The sequence below is a fragment of the Panthera pardus genome, unplaced genomic scaffold (genome assembly GCF_024362965.1).
Source record: "Panthera pardus isolate Hobbes unplaced genomic scaffold, ASM2436296v1 HiC_scaffold_13, whole genome shotgun sequence".
Taxonomy (NCBI): Eukaryota; Metazoa; Chordata; class Mammalia; order Carnivora; family Felidae; genus Panthera; species Panthera pardus.
This window is the reverse complement of record NW_026526688.1, coordinates 32983942-33005446: the sequence shown is the minus strand read 5'-3', so window position 1 is coordinate 33005446 and position 21505 is coordinate 32983942. Positions and strand designations below refer to the sequence as shown.

Sequence of the window (21505 nt, the reverse complement as noted above, 5' to 3'; positions counted from 1 at the left end):
GCAACAAGTGATTACTGCTTGCTACACGATTTCCAGTAGATTTGCCTATTCTAGGCATCGCAAATAAATAGAGGTCTAAAATATGGGATTTTTTGGTATGGGACTTTCATATAGCATGGTTTTTAAATGTTTTTAAGTTGATTTATTTTTGAGAGAGAGCATGCACACACACGTCGGGGAGCGGGTAGAGAGAAGGAGAGACAGAATCCCAAGCGGGTTGTTGCACCATCAGCACAGAGCCTGATGCGGGGCTCGAACTCATGAGCTGTGAGATCATTCCCTCAGCCAAGATTAACAGTCAGATGCTTAACCGACTGTGCCACCCTGGCACCCCTCGCATAATTAAAAAAAAATTTTTTTTAATGTTTATTTCTGAGAGAGCGTGTGAGCAGGGGAGGGGCAGAAAGAGAGGGAGACACAGAAATGGAAGCAGGCTCCAGGATCTGAGCTACCAGCACAGACCCTGATGCAGGGCTCGAACTCATGAGCCGTGAGATCATGACCTGAGCCGAAGTCAGCCAGTTAACCGACGGAGCCACCCAGGCACCCCCTCCCTTGGCATAAATTTTTTGAAGTTCACCTGTGTTGTAGCCTGTGTCCTTATTTCATCCCTTTTTACTGCTGAGTAGTGTTCCATCGTATAGATCCATCCTGTTTTACGTATCCATTTGTTCATCAGTGGATGGGTAATTTCCACTTTGGGGCTGTTGTAAATAATGCTGCTACTTTGGTTTCCTGTGACCTGTTGTGACAAATTACTAGGAACTCAGTGGCTTAAAACAACAGAAGTTTATGTTCACAGCTCTGAAGACCAGAAGTGTAAGGTGAAGGTGTTGATAGCCAGTGCTCCTTCTAGAGGCTCTCGAGGAGATTCCATTTCTTGCCACCTCCTCTGGTGGTTGTGTCTGTCCCTGACTGGAGGTCACAGTGGTTCAGTCTTTGCCACCGCCTTCACATTTCCTTCTCTCCCGTGCATCTCCCAAAACTCCCTCTGGCCCTTTCTTACCAGGACACCTGTGATTGCCTTTAGGACCCACGCTGATGATCCAGAAAATGCTCTTCCTCTCAAGATCCTTAACTTACCCCAATTCTTTTTTTTAATGTTTATTTATTTTTGAGAGAGAGAGAGAGAGAGCTCGAGCAAGCAGGGGAGAAGCAAGAGAGAGAGGGAGAATCCAAAGCGGGCTCCGGGCTCTAGGCTCCGAGCTGTCCGCACAGAGCCGGACACGGGACTCAAACCCATGAACTGCCAGATCACAACCTAAGCCAAAGTCAGACGCTTACCCACCTGAGCCACCCAGGCGCGCCTAAATGTTTTGCTGCGTAAGGTAGCATTCACAGTTTCCAGAAATCTGATGTGACTATCTTTTGGGAGGCTATTTTTCTGCCTACCATAGCAGCTGGGAGTAGTCACAGAAAGTTGCCGCGCAGATGTGTTTTCATTTCTCTTCAGAGTGAGCGGGGAATGTAATTGCTGGGAATGTACTGGAAATTTATGTGTGGCTTAAGAAACTGTCAAACTGTTTTCCGAAGAGGCTGTGTCGTCTTCCGTTCCTGCCGGCCATGAGTGAGGGTTCCAGTTTCTCCACATTCTTGCCAGTTGTCTACCTTTTTAAAACTCTAGCCGGGGCGTCTGGGTAGCTCCGTCAGTTCAGTGTCCTGCTCTTGATGTCAGCTCAGCTCATGGTCTCACAGTTTGTGAGTTCGAGCCCCGTGTCAGACTCTGTGCTGACAGCTCGGAGCATGCTGGGGATTCTGTCTCTCCCTCTCTCTGCCCCTCCCCGGCTCGCGTTCTCTCTGCCTCTCTCTCTCAAATAAATAAACCTAACAAACAAACAAACCCATAGCCATTCTAGTGGGTGTGAAGTGGTGTCTTGTCTGGGTGAATTTGCATTTCCTTGATGACTAATGACGATGAGCACCCTTTCGTGTGTTTCTTAGCCAGCATATATGATTCTTGGTAAAATGTCTCTTCGGAGCCCTTACCCATCTTAAGACGGGGTTGTCGTCTTTTTGAATCATAAGACTTAGCCTATTTTCCATAATCTGGCCCAGTCACTGCCAGTCCTGAGGATGTGGTGATTGAGGTCACCTTGATGCGGAGGTGCTGGGCGATCCATTTTCCCAGGACGCCCAGACCTGGGAAAAGATGGCCGTCTCCACATTGCACTGTGCGTTCGTCTGCTCCTACAGGGTAGATGGGACTCAAAGTGGCCTTTTGACTCCCAATTACCGTGCCAGCGAAGCCGGGAGATGGCTCATTCTGTGTCTTAGAGATCTTGAGCTCAGTGGTGATGTAGGCTGGCTGTTGTCTGATGGACAAGGGACCCACCTACAGAAACCCACACTGCATTCTCATTGTAGCCTGGTGTTTTCTTTCATAACTTCCCACAATTGAAATGAAGTAGTTGTTTCTGTAATATAATACATTTAATATCTTCTTCCCTCTACTGGACTATTAAAAATCCCTGGGGCAGGGACCCCACCTGTGGGTTTTGTCTCTGTCCCCGGCCTCGAACACAACGTGTCGTAGACAGCCAACCAATTTTTGCCGGATGGAAGAATGAGTGTACGTTACCAGTAACGGGGGTTTAGGAGGATGTCCTCTGCTTTACAGTGGGTGATTCACACAAAATCATTAAATAGAGGGCTGTTCGTTCCATAAGTAATTCATTAACCACTGACTGTGCTGTGCAGTGACTTGTACTTTAACCGCCACTGATGCCATTTCCCCCGTGTCTTTCTCATTTCCAGCGATCTATAACTACAATGCCTCTCAAGATGTGGAGCTCTCCTTGGAGATCGGAGACACGGTTCACATCCTGGAGATGTATGAGGGTAAGTCTGGATGGCCTCCTGCCAGACGGGGAAAGGGAAGCACAGTGGAAGTTACTTATTAATAAGGCACTTCGAGCAAACATCAACGTGCCTTACTTCCTGAAATGGTGCTAGTAAAAAAAACCCAGGAAGTCCTTAGGCTCTACAACTTTGTGCCGAGAGTGATTTCCAACACAGCCAGCCAAATACATGAGTGCCACCGTGCTCGGACCCCAGAACGTCAGAGCATATGAATAGCTGAACCCCAAGCCGCGGATGCAGAAGGATCCGACACAGTGCTGGCCCGGGAGGAGCCACGTGGGACCCTGGATTGGCTGCCGCGCAAAGGAAACACTGCCGATTAAGTGGCTCTTTCTACTCAGCACTAAATGTTGCCAGATTGGGGGAGAAATGAGGGAGAGACTTACTGGTGCTGCTGAGATTCTTTCACAGAACTAGGTCAGGGCTACAGCAGGTCCAGAAAGCCCCCTAGTATATTTCCTGCAATTAGGTCAGGCTAGGGAGGTGGTCCAGTTAACCTGTCAGTGGGCTGTAGGGAAGTAACTCAGCACGCCTGGTTTGTCTGAAAAGCACAGGTCGTGCCCACTCCCCCCCGCATCCCACCCCACCCGAGGCTTGTAGCTCCATCTCAGTGGAGCTTGAATCCCAGCAGGACCCCTCCACGTATCCACATTTCTAATTCAAATCCCAGAGTACCACCAACATGCGTCCAGGCCACCGAAGTTGAGGATCAAAGCAAAGACCAATTTTCGGGGCCCGTTTATTCCCTCTGAAGAGTAAGGCAGGAAGAAGGTGGACAGCAAGGAAGACTTTTCTCATAGGGTGAAGCTTCTTAGAATCAGGATCTCTAGATTTTCAGGATCCACACTTGCCCTCACCCATGTAAATGCTTGCGATGGCGGAATAGCAAAGGTGGCCAATAGGAATCTAATGCACTTGCCTAGAATGGGGGAGAAAAGCTGGGAAGCCAGGGGAAAAGGAAGCAGGGTTTGGCCATAGAAAAGCTAAGTCATTCTGCCTGATTGCATAGAAGACTCTATTATCCCTGCTGCCTCCCCGTATGTTTAGGCAGGGGGCCAGGGTTTCCTCTCCCTTCCACACAACTCAAAGCACAGCCATGCAGCTCCCAGGGGCAGGGAGAAGGGGGAGAGGGCCGTGCGGACTCTCCCCACACCCCCCTCTCTTTGCTCTTTTCATCCTCGCCATCTCAGGTCCAGCCCAACATCGGTTCCATGTTGTCCCTAAATCACCAAGACACAAGGGACAATCTACTTACTGTCTGATCTCAAGACTGCTTTGCTTGTTGAAACCACAGTTCCCTCAGGCCTTACTAGGTCATACTTCTTTGTCAGGGGCCAGATTTATCCATTCTAGCTAGTATCTGTGTTACACATTTTTGCATTGTACAGGCAGAAGGCATATATTTGGTTTTGGAAACTTCTGTATAGGCTTGAAAAGAATGTATGTTAGGACCATGGGGTGAGAGTTCTGTGGATGGCGGTTAGATTCTTATTTCTTTATCATTTTTTTTTTTCAAATTTGCTGTACATCCTTGTTTTCCTCCGTTTTCCATCAGAGAACAGTGTTCAGTCTTTCACCATGCTTACAGTTTATGTCAATGATGATGATTTACAGTGATGCCAGTTTTTTGCCTTATATATTTTCAGACCTATTTTTAGGTACGTACAATTTTAGAATTGTTATACTGAAACAATTTGCACTTTTAAATTTTTTTAGAGAGAGAGAGAGTGCAAGCAGGGGAGAGGGGCTGAGAACAGGGGGTGGAGGGAAATGAGAGAGAGAGAGAGAGAGAGAATGAATCTTAAACAGGCTCTACCCTCAGTGTGGAGGCTGATGCAGGGCTCAATCCCACGACCCTGGGATCATGACCTGAGCTGAAATCAAGAGCTGGACGCTCAACTGACTGAGCGACCCAGGCGCCTCTAAACAATTTGACCTTTTAATTCCTGTTTATTAAATCTTTTTACCGTTAGTTTTGTCTGTAGTATTGCTTTTTTCCTTAGTCTAGTTTGTCTGAAATTACAGCCAACTCATTGGCGGTCTAGGACTCCCCATTTTTGCTCTCCTGGACCCACCAGGCCATCAGAAACGCTGCTCGGCCATTCAGGAAACTTTTCTTAATTCAGCAGTTGCCCCAAGAAGAGAGGAGCCTCACACGCTGGCCTCGTCTCTCTAAGGTTTGATCTCTTTGAGATCTAGACCTGGTAATTCCCGCTTGACCATAGTAGAGTTGCAGTATGTGTGCATGTGGTGGGTTTTGTCAAGTTTTTCCAAGTGTCCTGTGGAGCGTAAGAGGGAAGAGCGGAGAGTTGACTGGAAATAAAGTAGGTGATGTCTTTTGAATACATTTGCAACGCTCTCTTTTCATCGTTACGTGACCCGAACATAGTTTTTTGGAATCGCTCACTGAAGCGCTCTGTCCTCCTAGGACTCCTATAATGGTCCTTTTAAATTTGTGCTCTGTCTTTACCGAGTGGTTTCCCAGTTGACCCATGGACATTCCTCAAGGTAGTACTCCTCTGGAGCCAGCCGAGGAGGTCACTGAGCTTGGTTGGATTGAAACGTAATCCAGATCCACAAGCACCTCCATTTCAAGTACCTTCTGGAGCTTGAGGCCAAAAGCCACAGTGCTCCTGGTGTTTTGCAGCTCGCTGGCGCTGGCCCTGGCCCAGCTGATAGGCAGTCACACAAATACCTGTCACTTCATCGATGCTGCGTCTTGAGTATGATGGTCCCGGTGCTCCAGTCCTGACCTCAGGAAGCTGGTGTTCTTGTTAACTGCCACCATAAAATATTTGGGGTGCCGCAGGACTCTTTCATGTCAAAAAAGGATGTCCGTGCCCATTTGAAACCTGGTGTGTGTCAAGGTATGAACGGGCAGACTTAGAACATGAGCTTACGGAGTTCCTTTACCACCATCAAGAGGCCTGTCGGTTTTACGGAGATTATTGTATTGGATTATGTCTTTATATAGTGCTCATTTTAGGGGATTAATTTTTTTTTTTTAATTTTTAAAAATGTTTTATCTATTTTTGAGACAGAGAGCGACAGAGCACGAGCAGGGGAGGGGCAGAGAGAGAGGGAGACACAGAATCCGAAGCAGGCTCCAGGCTCGGAGCTGTCGGCACAGAGCCCGAGGCGGGGCTCGAACTCACCAACCTCGAGATCGTGACCTGCGCCGAAGTCAGACGCTTGCTTAACCGACTGAGCCACCCAGGGGCCCCTGGGATTAGTTTTTTTTTTTTTTAATAGTGCCCACCTTGCCAGATGCAGTGATAGGTTCTTATGTCTCCTAAGTACTTCGAGTTCTTGGCTGGGTTCTCAAATTCCTTTATTATTTCAGGCAGTTCAGGACTAAGTGAGTGCAGGAGTACTTTGCAAACATTAAACAGGGTGGAAATGCTGAGTAATAACTTAAGTTCTCTCCCTCCTCCCCCATCTCCTCTTTCCTTTAAAAAAAATTAAAATAAATAAACAAAATGGAAACACCCAGAGTACTGCCAGATGGAATTTAAGGCTAATGCTGGCACTATTTCATGGCCTGAGGGGTTTTGTGTCTTCCAGCTTCCTGTCTGATTTGGCTCCTGGGGCTCCCCCTCCTCCTGCACACTCCGCCCCACCCTGCCTTTGAGATATTCACACACCAGACCTGTGTGTGCTTTTTCCGGTATGGACATGAGTCTACCTTTCTGGAGCCCAGCTACGGAAAATTCTTTTCTGCCCACAACCCATCACCGAAAACCACTCACGACTCTTCCTTTTGCTGTTTCCTGGCCCGTGGTCGCATGAATAATTATGAAAGTGGTAGCTTCTTGAAGGCAAAGCCAGCTCGACTTGCGTCTGTAGGGCCGGCGCCTTGCACAGCACCTGGCACGTAGTAGGTGTTCTGCAGAAGTCCGTTAAAGGAATGAAGACAAAAGACAGGACCAAAGCAAGCCTGACGGAGCAAGGCAAGCTAGCGTGGAGAGTAAGAGAGGGTGGCAGTCACCTCCACAAAACCCCAGGTATCATAGGCAGAGTTGTTCTCCTTTTATGAGGGAAGGATGGGAGGCTCCAACATTGCCCCCATCCGCAGCAGACTGCAGAAGGATTTGGTTATTGCATGAGTTTTGTTGTCTTTGTTTTTAATAACCGCTGCGTGGAGATCTATTTCAAATACCGTACCATTTACCCATTTAAAGGATACAATCCTTAAAAGGGCAATCCTTGTCCTTTAAAGGGCAATCGTTATCACTGTCTACTTGCAGAACGTTTTCATGAACCCAGAAAGAATCCCTGTACCCGTTTGGTGGCCATTATCCCCCAGCTCCGAGCAACCACCAACCTCGTGTCTGTCTCAGGAGATTTGCCCCGTCTAGACCGTTCACGTAACATGGGGCCCTTTGTGACTAGCTTAGTGCAATGGTTTTTAAGGCTCGTCATTGTTGCAGCGGGTATCGGTACTTCCTTTTTATGACTGAATAATATTCATTGTATGCCTACATCACATTTCATCTATCCATTCATCCGTTGATGGACATTTAAGTTGTTTACACTTTTCACCTATTATGAGTAATGTTGCTATAACCCTTTATGTGTAGGTTTCCGTGTGGACGTATGTTTTTAGTTCTCTTGTTCCTAGGTATGTTCCTAGGTATGTTCCTAGGAGTGGAATTGCTGGGTCATATAATAACTTTTCCTTTTGGGGAAGTGCCAGTCTGATTACTTGAGTTTTGCCCCCAGGCCACAGCCCAAATGAGTGACCTGCTATCGCTTATCACTCACTGCTTTCTGTCACCTTGCTCCTGAACTTCATTTGCTACTAAAAATGAGCACCGGGGGGGGGGGGGGGGGGGGGGGGGGGGGGCGCCTGGGTGGCTCAGTCGGCTAAGTGTCCGACTTCAGCTCAGGTCACGATCTCGCGGCCAGTGAGTTCAAGCCCCGTGTTGGGCTCTGTGCTGACAGCTCAGAGCCTGGAGCCTGTTTCGGATTCTGTGTCTCCCTCTCTCTCTGACCCACCCCGTTCATGCTCTATCTCTCTCTGTCTCAAAAATAAATAAACGTTTAAAAAAAAAAAAAAAATGGGGGCAGGGACGGAGAACTGGCCGAGAAGCTGTGTGTACTGCTCGTGTTGTAGCGGCCCCCGAGAATTATGTTCCTTCAGAGACTTTTTCAGGGAACGAGATCCCTCAAGGACTGAAGCCAGTGGCCTCGCCTCTCTTCATCTTTGGAATCAGCCCGGCCTGTAGTCATTGCCATATCTTCGCTTCTTTAACCAGGCCAGGCATTTGGTAGCGAGGTGGCTGTTCCCTCTCTCGAGTGTTCTTTCCCACCCCAGATCCGTGGGCGTGGCTGGAAAATCGCTGCTCTCTGGAGATTCCAGTTGTGGTCATTTATTCACTCAAAAGAACTTGCTGAGCAAGGGGTGATGCTCTTATTCTGTGCTAGGTACGTTTATTGAACACAAGAGATGCCCTAGGCACTGAGGTCACCTGAGTGACAAAACAGCAAGGTTCCTGTGCTCACAGGGTTTTCATTCGAGGGATAGACAAAAACAAGAGAACAGGGTGAGTAAACAAAACAATTCAGATACTTCGAAGTGCTGTGAGGGAAAAAGGATGATATTACCGGGACCAGAAGTGGACTTGGGTGATGGCGAGGGAGAGGGGAGAAGGCAGAAAGTACTGCTTTAGCTCAGATGATTTTGTCCCTCTCTAGGTTGACCATCCTGGACAGGACACTTAAACTCTCTTTTTGTGTCACGGTCATTGCATCTAAAATCGGGTCACTCCTTGAATTGAAAGTGATTAAATGAAAGTGCTTTGAAAAATCAGGTTACAGCATTCTTGTTACCATTAAGCTCTCCTCTCCTGTGATCAACCAAATTCCAGTCATAAGTGACTTAATGCCCAGGGTCTGTTGTTCCAACAATGAGTACTGGTTTCCTGCATTTGATTCATGTGCATTGATGGATTCGTTTTCAGCCCCATAAACCACTCACGAGCTCAGGAGAGAGGGTGGCTGGTGTTAACAGTGATTTCTGAGGGTAAGCATAACACAACTGGCCATAACAAAATGAGATAATGTCTCAAAGGTGTTCCAAGCGCTACGGAAGCAAGTACAGCACAAAGCTTTGTACAGTTTTAGTGTAACCTGTAGCGGCCCAAAGCATAGCACAAATGATTGCGTTGGAACCCGAGGAAACAGGCAATCTTGAGAAGTTGAAATAAAAAGAAGCATTTGTGTATATATAGGCAGTCCCAATATACCCATGTTATTTCTTCTGTATAGAATGAGGCCGGTTTTGAAATGCACCTTTATCAAGAAATCCATTCCCTTATGATAGAAGGAATTCGTATGGATTATGACTTCAGCTGTACGTATCTTGAATCTTATCTTTATAAAGCAGGCTTTTTCTAAAGTTTATTTATTTATCCTGAAAGAGAGGGAATGAGCAGGGGAGGGGCAGAGAAAGAGGGAGGGAGGGAGGGAGGGAGGGGGGGAGAGAGAGAGAAAGAGAGAGAGAGAGAGAGAGAGAGAGAGAGAATCCCAAGCAGGCTCCATTGCCGAGTGTGGAGCCTGACACGGGGCTTGATCTCACACTTGTGAGATCACGACCTGAGCCAAAATCAAGAGTCGGATGCTTCACTGACTGAGCCACCCAGGCGCCCCTAAAGCAGGATTTTTTTTGTGAGTGAGTATAGCGGGCAATATCCTGGCAGATAGGTAGAGTTCCATGGCACTGAATTTTGGTTCCGTGGCTGACAAAACTCTAACAGGAGCATCAGAAAGAACTTTTTTCCAGCAGAAGCTTAATAAGCACCTTTCTGAGATGTGCTAAGTGGACCCGTATTGGACCATCTGATACCGTAAGGTCTTACTGAGCTCTTTCAGAATGTCTGATTCAGGAAGAGGGATTGTCACACCTTCCTGTCCTGTACAGCCCGGTAGCCTTGACATGCCCCTGTTGTACCTCTTCGTGTTTTCTTCCCCATGTGGTCAGCTTTGCACGATGATCACAGACGAGTAAGAGACAAAAGCAAACCGAGATTAATTCGTAAAAACTCAATTCTTACCAGCATGTAGAAAATGCTACTGGGTAGAAGCTGAAATAAGGTGTCTGATGTGTTTGTAACTTTCATTTGCTTTTGTCACCCGGCGGGGCAAGATCATTGAAAGTATACTGTAACTCAGAATCCGTGGCCTCACCATGTTCTAGGGTTAAAAACCACTGCCTTTCACACACATCACTGGCAGCGAGCCCAACGGCTTGGATTTTATGATAAGGACTGCGTGCTAACATTTTGGCATCAGCCTGGGAAGCAAATTAGGCCTTGTTGAGTGTGCCGGTCATTTCCCACATCTGTCTGACCTTTACCTTCAGTCCTGCCTGTCAGCTACTACTCCTGGGGACATGTGTTCCTGAGACGTGTTTTCCCAAAAGATGGATGTGGTGGCGGGAGTGTGTTTACAAGAAAAACTAATTAAGAGCAGAACCGGTGAGAAGTTTCAGATTTAATCTTAGCAAACGGAGAGTGCCTTTTCTTCTTTCGGAAGCATATTTGGATGTGCTTGTAAAATGCCATCCTTAAAATTTAGGTTACTGGTATATTAGGAGGTAGGACGCGGCACCTTCTAGCATAGGGGTCAGGACTTTTTTCCGAGCGGTGCCTTCGTTCAGTTATGTTGTCGTGATGCAGCTGAAGAGGCAAGCCCAGCCTGAAAGCAAAAGTGTTTTGGGGAATGCTCTGGAGGAATGGTCTCCTGAGCTTTTGGTGTCCCATTAATTTCCATCTCCAAGGGATCTTGCTGGGATCAAGGGGTCGAGAAGGTGGCAAAGTAGTGAGCAAGCTCCTTCCATCCCACACATACATGTAACCACGCATGGCTCTCTTCGCACTTCTGAGTGCTGGGCCATTCACATTATTTGGTGTGTAACTTTTACCAAAAATGCCTTAGGTGTCTCTTCTCCATTGTGAAACGTAGCACATCAAAGCATTGTGGCATAGGTAAGACTCTGTGAACGATTAGCGTAAAGAGAAAGTCCTAGAGGCAAATTTAAGATCGATTGAGGGCACATACGAGAACCATATTTCTTCTCTTGCTTATATCTGGAGAGAGAATTCGGGTTGACGTATGCCTCTACTTTGCTCATGGTAATATAAGGGCAATTTATGATCTCAAAAAGCACACAAGGGGACTTGGGCATCACAAATACCCACTCTGTGCTGGAGTGCCCCATTTTATTCAACGCGTAGAGGGGAGTCCTCCAATAGAAAGTGTCATAGAAAACATGCTGCCTGAAAAACCTGAATCCCGCGAACCAGTCTTAGAAGCAGGTGGGAACTTTGGTTCTTTTCCTTGCCTCGCTGCCTTGTAGAACTCAGGCTACAAAGAACTGTGCACAGAGTAAGATAGGCAGGATTCTTGTTACAGAAAGATTTTCAGTCCGACCCTTATGTTCTGTGTATGTGTCCCCAGCGTTTGTCGTCTGATCAGTATTAAATACGTCTGCACTCAACTTTGCCGGTAGGAATCTAAGATTTTAAACAACTGTACCTGGCAAGGTAGTCCATCTTCTAGGTGGCAAAAGTAACTGACACTAAATTTCTAACCTTGAATACTTGTTTAGTGTCCAGCGATACAGATTGAAGAGTCTGTTACTAGAGTTGGAGTTGAAAGACTGGGAGGGGGTTGGAGGAGAGCTTTTTGTTTTGTTAGTCTTCCCGTCACGTTCATTGCCCACCAAATGTCAAGTCAGGCCTCCAAATACCCTATTTTGGTAACTTCTGAGTTCTTTTTTGGCTGCGTTCAGTATCTGCTCAGACCCTGAGTTGTTTAGCACCATTTTCTCCATTATTCCAGCCATTGTCATATGGTTTTCCTGTCACCCGCGCTGTTTCGGTAACTTTTTCTGGTTACTTTTCCCTTAAAGTCCTCTTTTCCATGATTTCCTTGGGGCCACGGAACTTACCGTCTTGGAAACTACAAGCGTATCCTATCAGGTGCTCCGGGTCTGGAGTGAAGCTTCCAGCTGCCTTACGTCTGCTTCGGCTCAGTTCGTCGTCAGGAACTTAAGAATGATTTAGAGAAGTTCTTCTTCCAGGGAGCACAGACACATTCCTCAGAAAACAAAGAAAAGAGAACTTTAAATAGTCTAGCGTCATCAACACAGGAACCAGACGATGGCCCTGGAGGTAGGAGATAGCCCCTGGATGATGTCACTGGTACCCTTGGTGCCAGATTTGTCTGGCATCTTCCATCTCCTGCCTGTGCCAGGCATTGAGCTAAGGGCTTTCATGTACTGAATATTAGTTCTTTCAATCCAGGGAGAGCAGAGTTACTGATGCTCGTTTAATAAATGTGAAAGTCAGGTTAAGAAGCTTGGAACTTTACACGGCTAGGAAGTGGTAAGCTGTGACTGTCACCCTGGCCCTGTGGATTCCAAGTAGAATGTTCTTTCTTCATTGCGAGGCCTTTGAGGAAATGACTCTTCTATTTTGGACGTGACATACAGTTTTTCGAAGAGGGTGAGGTTCTTTTTTGCTTTTTAAGTAGCTGGCAGACCAGCTTACCACCACCCCAAATGTGTCTGCATTGGGGTGAGCTCTTTCTTTTTTTCTTAATTTAATTTTTATTTTATTATTATTTTTTCACGTTTATTTACTTTTGAGAGAGAGAGAGAGACCTAGCATGAGTGGGGAAGGGGCAGAGACAGAAGGAGGCACAGAATCCCAAGCAGGCTCCAGGCTCCGAGCCGTCAGCACAGAGCCCGACGTGGGGCTCGAACCCACGAACCGTGAGATTATGACCTGAGCCGAAGTCAGACGCTTAACTGACTGAGCCACCCAGGCGCCCCTGAACCCTTCCTGAACGTCCTCCCCTCCACGGCCCTGCCACACTTGTCTGCTGCTCTGGCCAGGTGGTCCCCTCCCTGCTCTCAAAGCCCAGAGTGTGTTTGGGCCCGCTGCACCCCCAGTGCCCACGTGTCTCGGCCGCTCCCCCAACTCCTTCCCACCCCCCCCCCCCCCGCCTGTTTTCAGGAGCTGGCTTTCTCTGAGCAGGTAGGCATGTCTATTCCAGGGGAGCATAGCACAGTCATCTCCTCCCAGAGATACGGGTTCCTGTCCCCCCCCGTCCACACACACAAGGTCAGAATTATGGAGGGGCTAGACTGCTGTCACTGATAGTGTGTCCAACCCCCTCAGGTGTGGGGGCAAGAGAAGCAGAGTGGTCAGCCTGAAGCAGTCTCCCTCCCTGTATGTGTCTGCCACCGAACGGATGACTGGCGTCCCCGATGGCACCCTCCTGCTTGTGTTAGTAAAGAGGGCATCGGAATCGAACGCAGCGGTCGTTGGCTCGGACGCTCTCGGCAGGTTTCGTGTGGTTCCCGTTCGTGGCCTTGCCGCTGATCTTCCGCTACCGAGACTCTCGGTGCCGTCAGCGCTGCTGGGCCCCGCCTCGGCTTCTGCCACTGTCGATGTCATCACACCCCTGGCGGCACGTCCTGAGCTCTGTCTGGGTTCTCAAGGCGGAGCCCAGCGGTTCACTTGAAGAGTCTGTAAGTACAGCTCTGCCCTTTCGTTTTTAGGATGCATCGCGCCGAGGAACTGGGAGCAAGTTAGTGCTAAGTGTCCCAGACTGGTGGGGCTCTCTGGACGGCGCTGGGTCATTGGCGATGACCTTGCTGGGTCATCGGCAAGGGGGCATTGCCCCCTTCACCCGACTCGTGCTCTAAGCTAAAACACCAGTGTTTCCGGTACTCTGCCCGGGAGGAGTTTCCTATTTTTCTGGGGCCTCCATTCTCCCCTGGGAGAGTAAGGCCGCGTTTATGCGTGCCCTTTACCTCGGTGGCCTCCTCAGTAGGCTCAGACGGTTACCTGAAAAGAGCAGCCTGCGCTGCGTTTCCAGAAATCCTCGGCAAACTGGCCACGCAAGCGTGCCTTCCCCTCACCCGTGTCTCTGTTCCACCAGCGACGAGATTAGAGAGCCTTTGAGAGCGGGGTTTGGGGTGCACAGTCTCCCAACCCCTCGGAGCCCCGTGGAGCCAGACATAGGTCTTTATGGAAATGGGCCTCCTTAAATACATCTTGCTGGATTCTCGTGGATTCCTCACTCCCAAACCTGCATCCCTCTCTCGTCCCTCTCGCAAATCGGCGCTGATGCTGATCCCGGCGCCGCGGTGAGTTGCGCCACATCCCGTCGTTTCAGCTTCCTTGAACTAGTTGGAGAAGCTAGAGACCCACATCACGGATGACGGCAGTTAGAGCCCCTGGCAAGACAGCTGACTGCTGGCCGCACTGCTTTGCCTGAAACAAGAAAGAAGGAAAAGGCGACATCCAGGAAAGAGGGAGTTGGCAAACCAGAGCGACGATGTTGATCAGACTAGGGGAAATTGAATTCCCCTGGTGTCGCCGAGCTTCGGGGCGTCTGTGAAGCCAAGGGAGGTCTCCTCCTTTTGCGGTGGGCGTTTGGATACTCGTGTCTCCGTCGTGCCGGCTGTGGCTTGGGTCTGCCCCCACCCCCACCCTGGACCGGCCCCTCTGCCTGTCTCAGGAGGCGTTGGCTGGTTGAAAGAAGTCTCTGGCATTACTATCTCTAGTAGGCAACGAGGAGAAACTTGGGCATTTTTAGCTATGGACTCGGATTTTATGAGCTAACACACTGGGGGAAAAAAGTTGAATGTTTTTGTGGAAGGAAATTTAAGACACGAAAGCCTAATTACTTTCACAGCTGAAGAAACGGAGTCCCGCAGACCTGGTGAGCACAGAACCGGGCTTTTTCATTTCAGATGAGTCTTCATAAGGAGCCACGCCTCCTCTTTTCTGGACATTCTGGCCTCCAGGCTGGTGCTTAGGGTCTGCCCAGCTCTGGCCCGTTGGGCATGGGACCCCACGCCTTGCTCAGACCTCGCTTTGGGGTCTGGTTTTAGAGGTGCAGATTTTATTGCACGGGTCTGGCCTTGCATTCATCTGTTCTGTCCATGACCACTGGCTCGCTCACAAGACCTTCTCTGATACAGCCATTTAAGCGTTACGGATTGCCCGCGATGTGCCAGGTACTGCAAAGACGGGGCTCTTTCCTGTTCACTCAAGAAATAAAGTGAAAGACGGAAACCACATCTCTTTCTTTTCCACTGACTTGGCATGCTAGTGTGCATGGGTTTTCTACCGGTTGGATTCCATGGCCAGGCTTCCTTCCCGTGGGAGGCAGTGCCTTGAGCAAGCGTCCCGTTCATCCGCTGCATGGCCACGGAGGCAGTGATGACCCGGGCGGCAGGAGACCTGTGTTTGCATTCTCAGCTTAGATTCTAAGTCGCTGGTTGACTCTGTACAACCTTTCCCATTCCTTGCTTGTGTTTCCTCTTTTTTAAGTAAGGGTGTTAAATTTCAGGGCACTCTGAGTTCCTTTGGAGTTCAGACTTAACAACATCTATCTGTGTATCGTAAAGGCACAAAAGTGAGCGAAGATATTTCACTGGGAAGCCTGATTTGTCTCCCAAACAGGTATAACGGGCTTGAATCACCTTTGACTGCCTTTGCATCCTTTTCATTTCTGCCTTTGACCTCATTTCCAAAAGCACTGGTGAGCTGCCCATTGCCTTTGGGAAGCACGCATCCTACGGTTGGAGGCTCTGGCCGGCAGTGAGAGTGCCGCCTAGGAACCAGGATCCGACAGTGAGCTGTATCTGTCTGTCCTCTGAGGAGTTTGCACCCAGCTGTTCCAGCTCACCAGCTTCCCCGGAGGGACCTCAGCCATCTCTTTGAGGAGCATTGGCTCGGGGATGGGAGGGCAGGCTTTGGCCACGGAAACCAGCCAGCGAACCCGGACAGGTTTCCCTGGCCCACAGGGGATGGACCTTTGACCTTGGCCTGATTAACCGTGCCATATACCCAGCAAACTCCCAGACCCAGGGGACACTTAAAAAGAACAGGATTTATCACATGCTCTCCCTCTGGGGATCATCTCTGGCCCTTCCCCTCCCCCATGTCATGGTGCGTATAAACAAGGGCTCCCTGTCTGGTTTTTTGCCTTTAATTCCGGGGATCTCAACATTATCGCAACATCGTGAATGTACTTAGCGCCACTGAACCGAATACCTCAAAATGGCTAAAAGAGTAAATTTTATGTATATTTTACAGCACAAAAACTCTTTACTGGTCTTGTGGGGGGGGGGGGCGCGGTGGCTAATTCATTGTGGGATTGCAAAATGAGAGATTTTACAAAACTCCATGAGTTACACATCTAAATAATGCTTTTATGGTGCAGGAAGTCCTGAGTCCCCCTCAGCAATTGCCTTTGGAGTCTTCAGGACATTCATAATTCTCCCTCTGTGTGCCAGTGTCTTCCAGCCTTCCCATTAGAAGCCCTTTGTATTTAATGATTTGTTTATGGATCTATTTCCTTCCTCCTTGAAGACGTCTGGGCTGCTGGCATTCAGTGAGTGTTTTTTTTTTTCTTTTAAACGTTTATTTGTTATTAAGAGACAGAGAGACAGAGCATGAGCAGGGGAGGGACAGAGAGAGAGGGAGACACAGAATCGGAAGCAGGCTTCGGGGTCTGAGCTGTCAGCGCAGAGCGCGACGCGGGGCGCGAACTCACAGACCGCGAGACCATGGCCTGAGCCGAAGTCCCACGCTTAAGCAACTGAGCCACCCAGGAGCCCTCAGTGTTTTTATGTATAATAAATGAATGGCCACGTTGGTGATGTAAATCCTTGGCTCCAGTCGCTCCTCCAAGAGAGTTTGGAACCACACTTTCTAAGGCAGCCCCACCCCCACTCATCACTCCCCAACATTACTCTCCTTCCTTAATACCATTTAGCCCCATGTGCAGTTACTTGGTTATTTGCTGGGGCTTATGGATACTTGTGTTTTTCTTCCCATCATAAAGCAAGACTCGGAAGGGCGGAGATGTCGTACGTCTCGCTCTCTTGGCATCTCTCTGTTGAATGAGCGAATGAATCTCCGATCTATGGCTGAACTTTTGGAAATAGCAAAACTCGTTCAGATTCGCCTTGGAGCACAGAATGAGCAGTGAAGATCAATGGTGTTTTAAGGAGGCACAGTTAAAATAAAAACGGTGGAAAAATGGTCCTGTGATTTTTTTCATACATGCCTCACTGCTTTCGGAGGCATTTTCGGACAAAAATATTCAGTAATATTTGGGAGCAATGTCATTATCATGGAATTCTAGATCACCTTGAGGTGCTTACTTTGTTTTGGTTTGTTTCTTCCTATAAAGTTTATTTATTTTGAGAGAAAGAGAGAGAGAGAGCTGGGGTGGGGCACAGAGAGAGGAAGAAAGAGAGAGTTCCAAGCAGGCTCCACACTGTCAGCACAGAGCCCAGTGCGGGACCTGAACTCATGAACTGTGAGATCATGACCTGACCCCAAATCCAGAGTCAGACACTCAACTGACTGAGCCACCCAGGTGCCCCATTGAGGTGCTCACTTTGTAATGCTCATTTGATAGTGTGAAGTTTTGCATGGCTTTTAAAAATCGCAGTAAAATTCATATACAGTAAAATATACTCATCTTAGGTATTCAGTTCAATGAATCTTTTTTTTTTTTTTTTAATTTTTTTTTCAACATTTTTTATTTGTTTTTGGGACAGAGAGAGACAGAGCATGAACGGGGGAGGGGCAGACAGAGAGGGAGACACAGAATCGGAAACAGGCTCCAGGCTCCGAGCCATCAGCCCAGAGCCTGACGCGGGGCTCGAACTCACGGACCGCGAGATCGTGACCTGGCTGAAGTCGGACGCTTAACCGACTGCGCCACCCAGGCGCCCCCCAGTTCAATGAATCTTGATGAACAAATGCACTCCATGTACCTAATCCTCCCAGTCAAGATGTAGAACGTTTCCCTTGCCCCAAAGAGCACCCTGTTGCCTTCTTCCACACAATTCCCGCTCCAAAAAGCAACTGCCGCTCCAAAGTAGGTCACCATGTGTAAGTTTTCCGGCTCTTCAACTGTATATAAATGGGATTATGCGTGTCTTAGTATAACACTAATACAGTGTAATACTAGCTTGAGGAGTGGAATTTAGTGATCCGTCACTTACATATACTGATCTTGGGTGAATACTTCCAAGTAGAGATACTGCTAGGTCATAGGTCATGTGTATGTTTAATCTGATGTGAAACTACCCGCAATGTGAGAGAATTCTAATTGCCCGTATCTGTACCAGCACCTGGTACAGTCTTTTTAACTTTAACCATCCTAGTGGGCGTAGAGTCATTTCTCATTTTTAAAAAATACGTCATTTGTACTGAGTTGAATTCATCCTGTTTGGAGTACAGATTTTTTTTTTTTAATGTTTATTTATTTTTGAGACAGAGAGAGACAGAGCATGAACGGGGGAGGGGCAGAGAGAGAGGGAGACACAGAATCTGAAACAGGCTCCAGGCTCTGAGCTGTCAGCACAGAGCCCGACGCGGGGCTCGAACTCACGGACCGTGAGATCATGACCTGAGCCGAAGTCGGACGCTTCACCGACTGAGCCACCCAGGTGCCCCGAGTACAGATTTTGACAAATGCATGCACTCAGGAAATGCCGGCACAAGACACAGAACAGTCCTATCTGCACCCCTCCCCCCGTCCCCCCAAATTCGCCAGCGTCCCTCTGTATCAACACGACCCTCAGCCTTGTTCTGTTTTCTTTCCCTATAATTTTGCCTTTGCCTGGTCCTGGCTGACCAGGGCTTATCAGCTTTACTCTTTACCCTTAATTTTCAATTTTATCCTTGTCAGAAATGCATATAATCTTAAAGGCCAGGCCGTTTCTAGCAAGTTTATAATGATACACAGCAGTCCCGTCACACCTCCTCTTGGTTTCTGGTTCTGCTTTCAACTCTTTCAGCCAGTTTTTGTAGTATATATGCTTTTTCATTTCCAAAGAACCATGCTTCTGTGACTTGATATTTCCATTTGCATTTTTGTTTCGTAACTGCTTCTTATGGAAGATAAGGATTTAACTCTCTTACACTCCCCACCAACCACCCATATACCTGTCTGTGCCGAATAGAGATCTCCCAGTATAAATGCAATATAATTTCTTTTAAAAAGTTATCATCTAGATGATAGGGTCTATGTAGGAGAAACAGCGGATGCTGTGGAATGTCCTTTGATTGCATTTCCTGTCTTGAATAATGTTTCTCTAGAAGTGTCTTCTGTACGTGGTGCCCTGTGGACCTACTTCTTTTTCAGATCCAGACGTCCTGACAGAAGTAATTAGCTCCTCCTCGTATGTCCAGACAAATGAGATGATTCTGCAGCTCCACTCATTTTCCTGGATTTGCTTCTGCCTTCCTGCTTCATCCTGGACTGGTTGCTCTCCAGTCCAGTTCCATAGCTTCGTTTCTGAGCTCGCGATCATCTGTATCAGGGTTAGAAACGTAAGAGCTAGTAGGTATCAGCAGAGCTAGGGATAATGGGCGTGAGTGTATAAATACAGGTTAACACAGCCATTGATTTTGACCTCTCTGCCTGTTTTTGAAGGCACGCGTACACATGGGCGCCTTCAGTAACAGTCCGGCATCTCAGGGTTCACTCTAGTTTTTTCCCTTTCGTGTAACTCCCTTCCATGAGAGTAAGAGACCTGGCTTCCAGTATTAATATTCCAGTAAATTATTATAGTTACCGATTTCATCAGTTCCGCGGTATGGAAATAATCTGTCTCGATTACCACACCTTCTCCCGCATAGACATTCTCCTCAGCCTATCCTCTCTCTGATAACTCGTATCATTTCACCATTCCCCATCCCCACGGCCTGGGCATGGACGCCCTTCTCTTCACCTTCTTGCAGATCCCCCAGTCCCCATGGATGCGTACTTTGTTCTGCCTGGGCTCTGACATGCCCTGCCAGTCTGGTCCCTGTGCGGATGGCCTCCCCCACCCCCCTTGCAAATGCCTAAATTGCCCTGTCCTACGAAATGGCTCAGGGTTTACTTGTTCAGGAAGGGAAGCAGAGGGGCCAAGATACATGTCCTGAATCTGCCTCCCATTCCCCAGTGCTTTGCTCCTTTCAATCTCCCTATCCCCAAGAATTAATTGTAGCCACTCCGTTGCTTAAACCCAGCATTTGAATGCCCGTGAATATTTGCCTTTCATCCCTTGGGTCATGGCTGTTCCCAGCGAAATCATGAGCAACACCTGTTGATTCAAAATGGGTCCAGCATCTTTTCATCTCTCCCCATTTTCACTTTACCTACTAGTCTCCTCCCTGATGTTCCTCTTTCCACTATGTCTCACCTCCCACAGTCCATTCTTATGTAAGAGCCAGCATAATGTTTTAAAAGCATAAGGCATGATGATGTCATTTAGAACCTTCCGATGGCTTCCCATTGTGCTTAGAAAACAAACGAAGTTCCCCCATGGCGTGTGATAGTTCTGACAATCGATCCTGGCTGCCCATCAGCATCACCCGAGGATCTTTTTAGAAGCGCTCGGCTTGGGTCCCACCTGCGTCCAATTAAATCAGAATATTTGGGATGTGGTTCAGGCATTGGCATTTTAAAAACTTCTCTGGTAAACCTAATGGGCAGCCAGGGTTGAGAATCATGCCTCCCTCGGACTACCTTCTAATTGCCTTCTCCCATTTTATGACTGGTTCCATTCCGATTCTCTCAAGGAAAGCTTGATCACCTTATCTAAAGTAATGTACCATGTTACTAGTCATCCCACCATGTTCCTCTCCTTGAACGCTTATCAGTACTGCCATTATATGAGATCATCTTATTTCTGTATTTTTACTTTTTTTTTTTTTACTTTTTTTTTTTAATGTTTATTTATTTTTGAGACAGAGGGAGACAGAGCATGAACGAGGGAGGGTCAGAGAGAGAGGGAGACACAGAATCCGAAACAGGCTCCAGGCTCTGAGCTGTCAGCACAGAGCCCGACGCGGGGCTCGAACTCACGGACCGCGAGATCATGACCTGAGCTGAAGTCAGTCGCTCAACCGACTGAGCCACCCAGGCGCCCCTGTATTTTTACTTTTTGTATCAGCGTAGATGATGTATACATCTACGGGATAAAAGAAGCAACTTTGCCCGTGGAATTAGGAACTCACAGGCGTGTTCGTTTCGGAGGGGACGGATTTTTATCCTGGATTGGGGCAGTCCCAGGAAAACAGAAATGACCGGGTGCCCGAATGGAAGAAGCACGCTTTGCCTGGAATCGCTTTTGATGTTCACCATGGTTGTCAGAAGCTCTCCCCCCACCCCCCCCGCCCCGCCCTGCTTTTGTTTTCTTGAGGTGTGATTGAAGCACAACATTTTTCTCCAGGTGTACAACATAACGATTCCATATCTGTGTTTATTGCAAACTGTTCATCACAGTAAGTGTTGTTAACATCCATTAGCATAGTAGTTGCGAAACCCTTTTCCCTTGTGATGAGAAGCTTCAAGACTTACTCTCTCAGCAAGTTTCAAATACTCAACACAGTATCATTAACGACGGTTGCCCTGCTGCACATGACATCCCCATGACTTCATTATTTTATAACTAGAAGTTTGTACCTTTCGACTCCCTTCACGCATTTCGCCCTCCCGTCCACCCCCGGTGTCCGGGCAACCACCAATCTGTTCTGTGTATTCAGGGAGAGAGAGGGAGGGAGACATAGAAACCGAAGCAGGCTCCAGGCTCTGAGCTGTCAACACAGAG

At 48.0% G+C, this 21505-nt stretch overlaps 1 protein-coding gene across 2 annotated transcripts in view; it reads left to right on the top strand.

Moving 5' to 3' along the window:
* The window catches only part of DOCK5 (dedicator of cytokinesis 5), a 220704-nt gene that overhangs the window by 58169 nt on the left and 141030 nt on the right, over positions 1-21505 (top strand). For both annotated transcript variants that reach the window (XM_019466911.2, XM_019466912.2), the window contains exon 2: positions 2755-2838. In XM_019466911.2, the coding sequence (XP_019322456.1) occupies positions 2755-2838 (84 nt within the window). The remainder of the gene's footprint in view (positions 1-2754; positions 2839-21505) is intronic.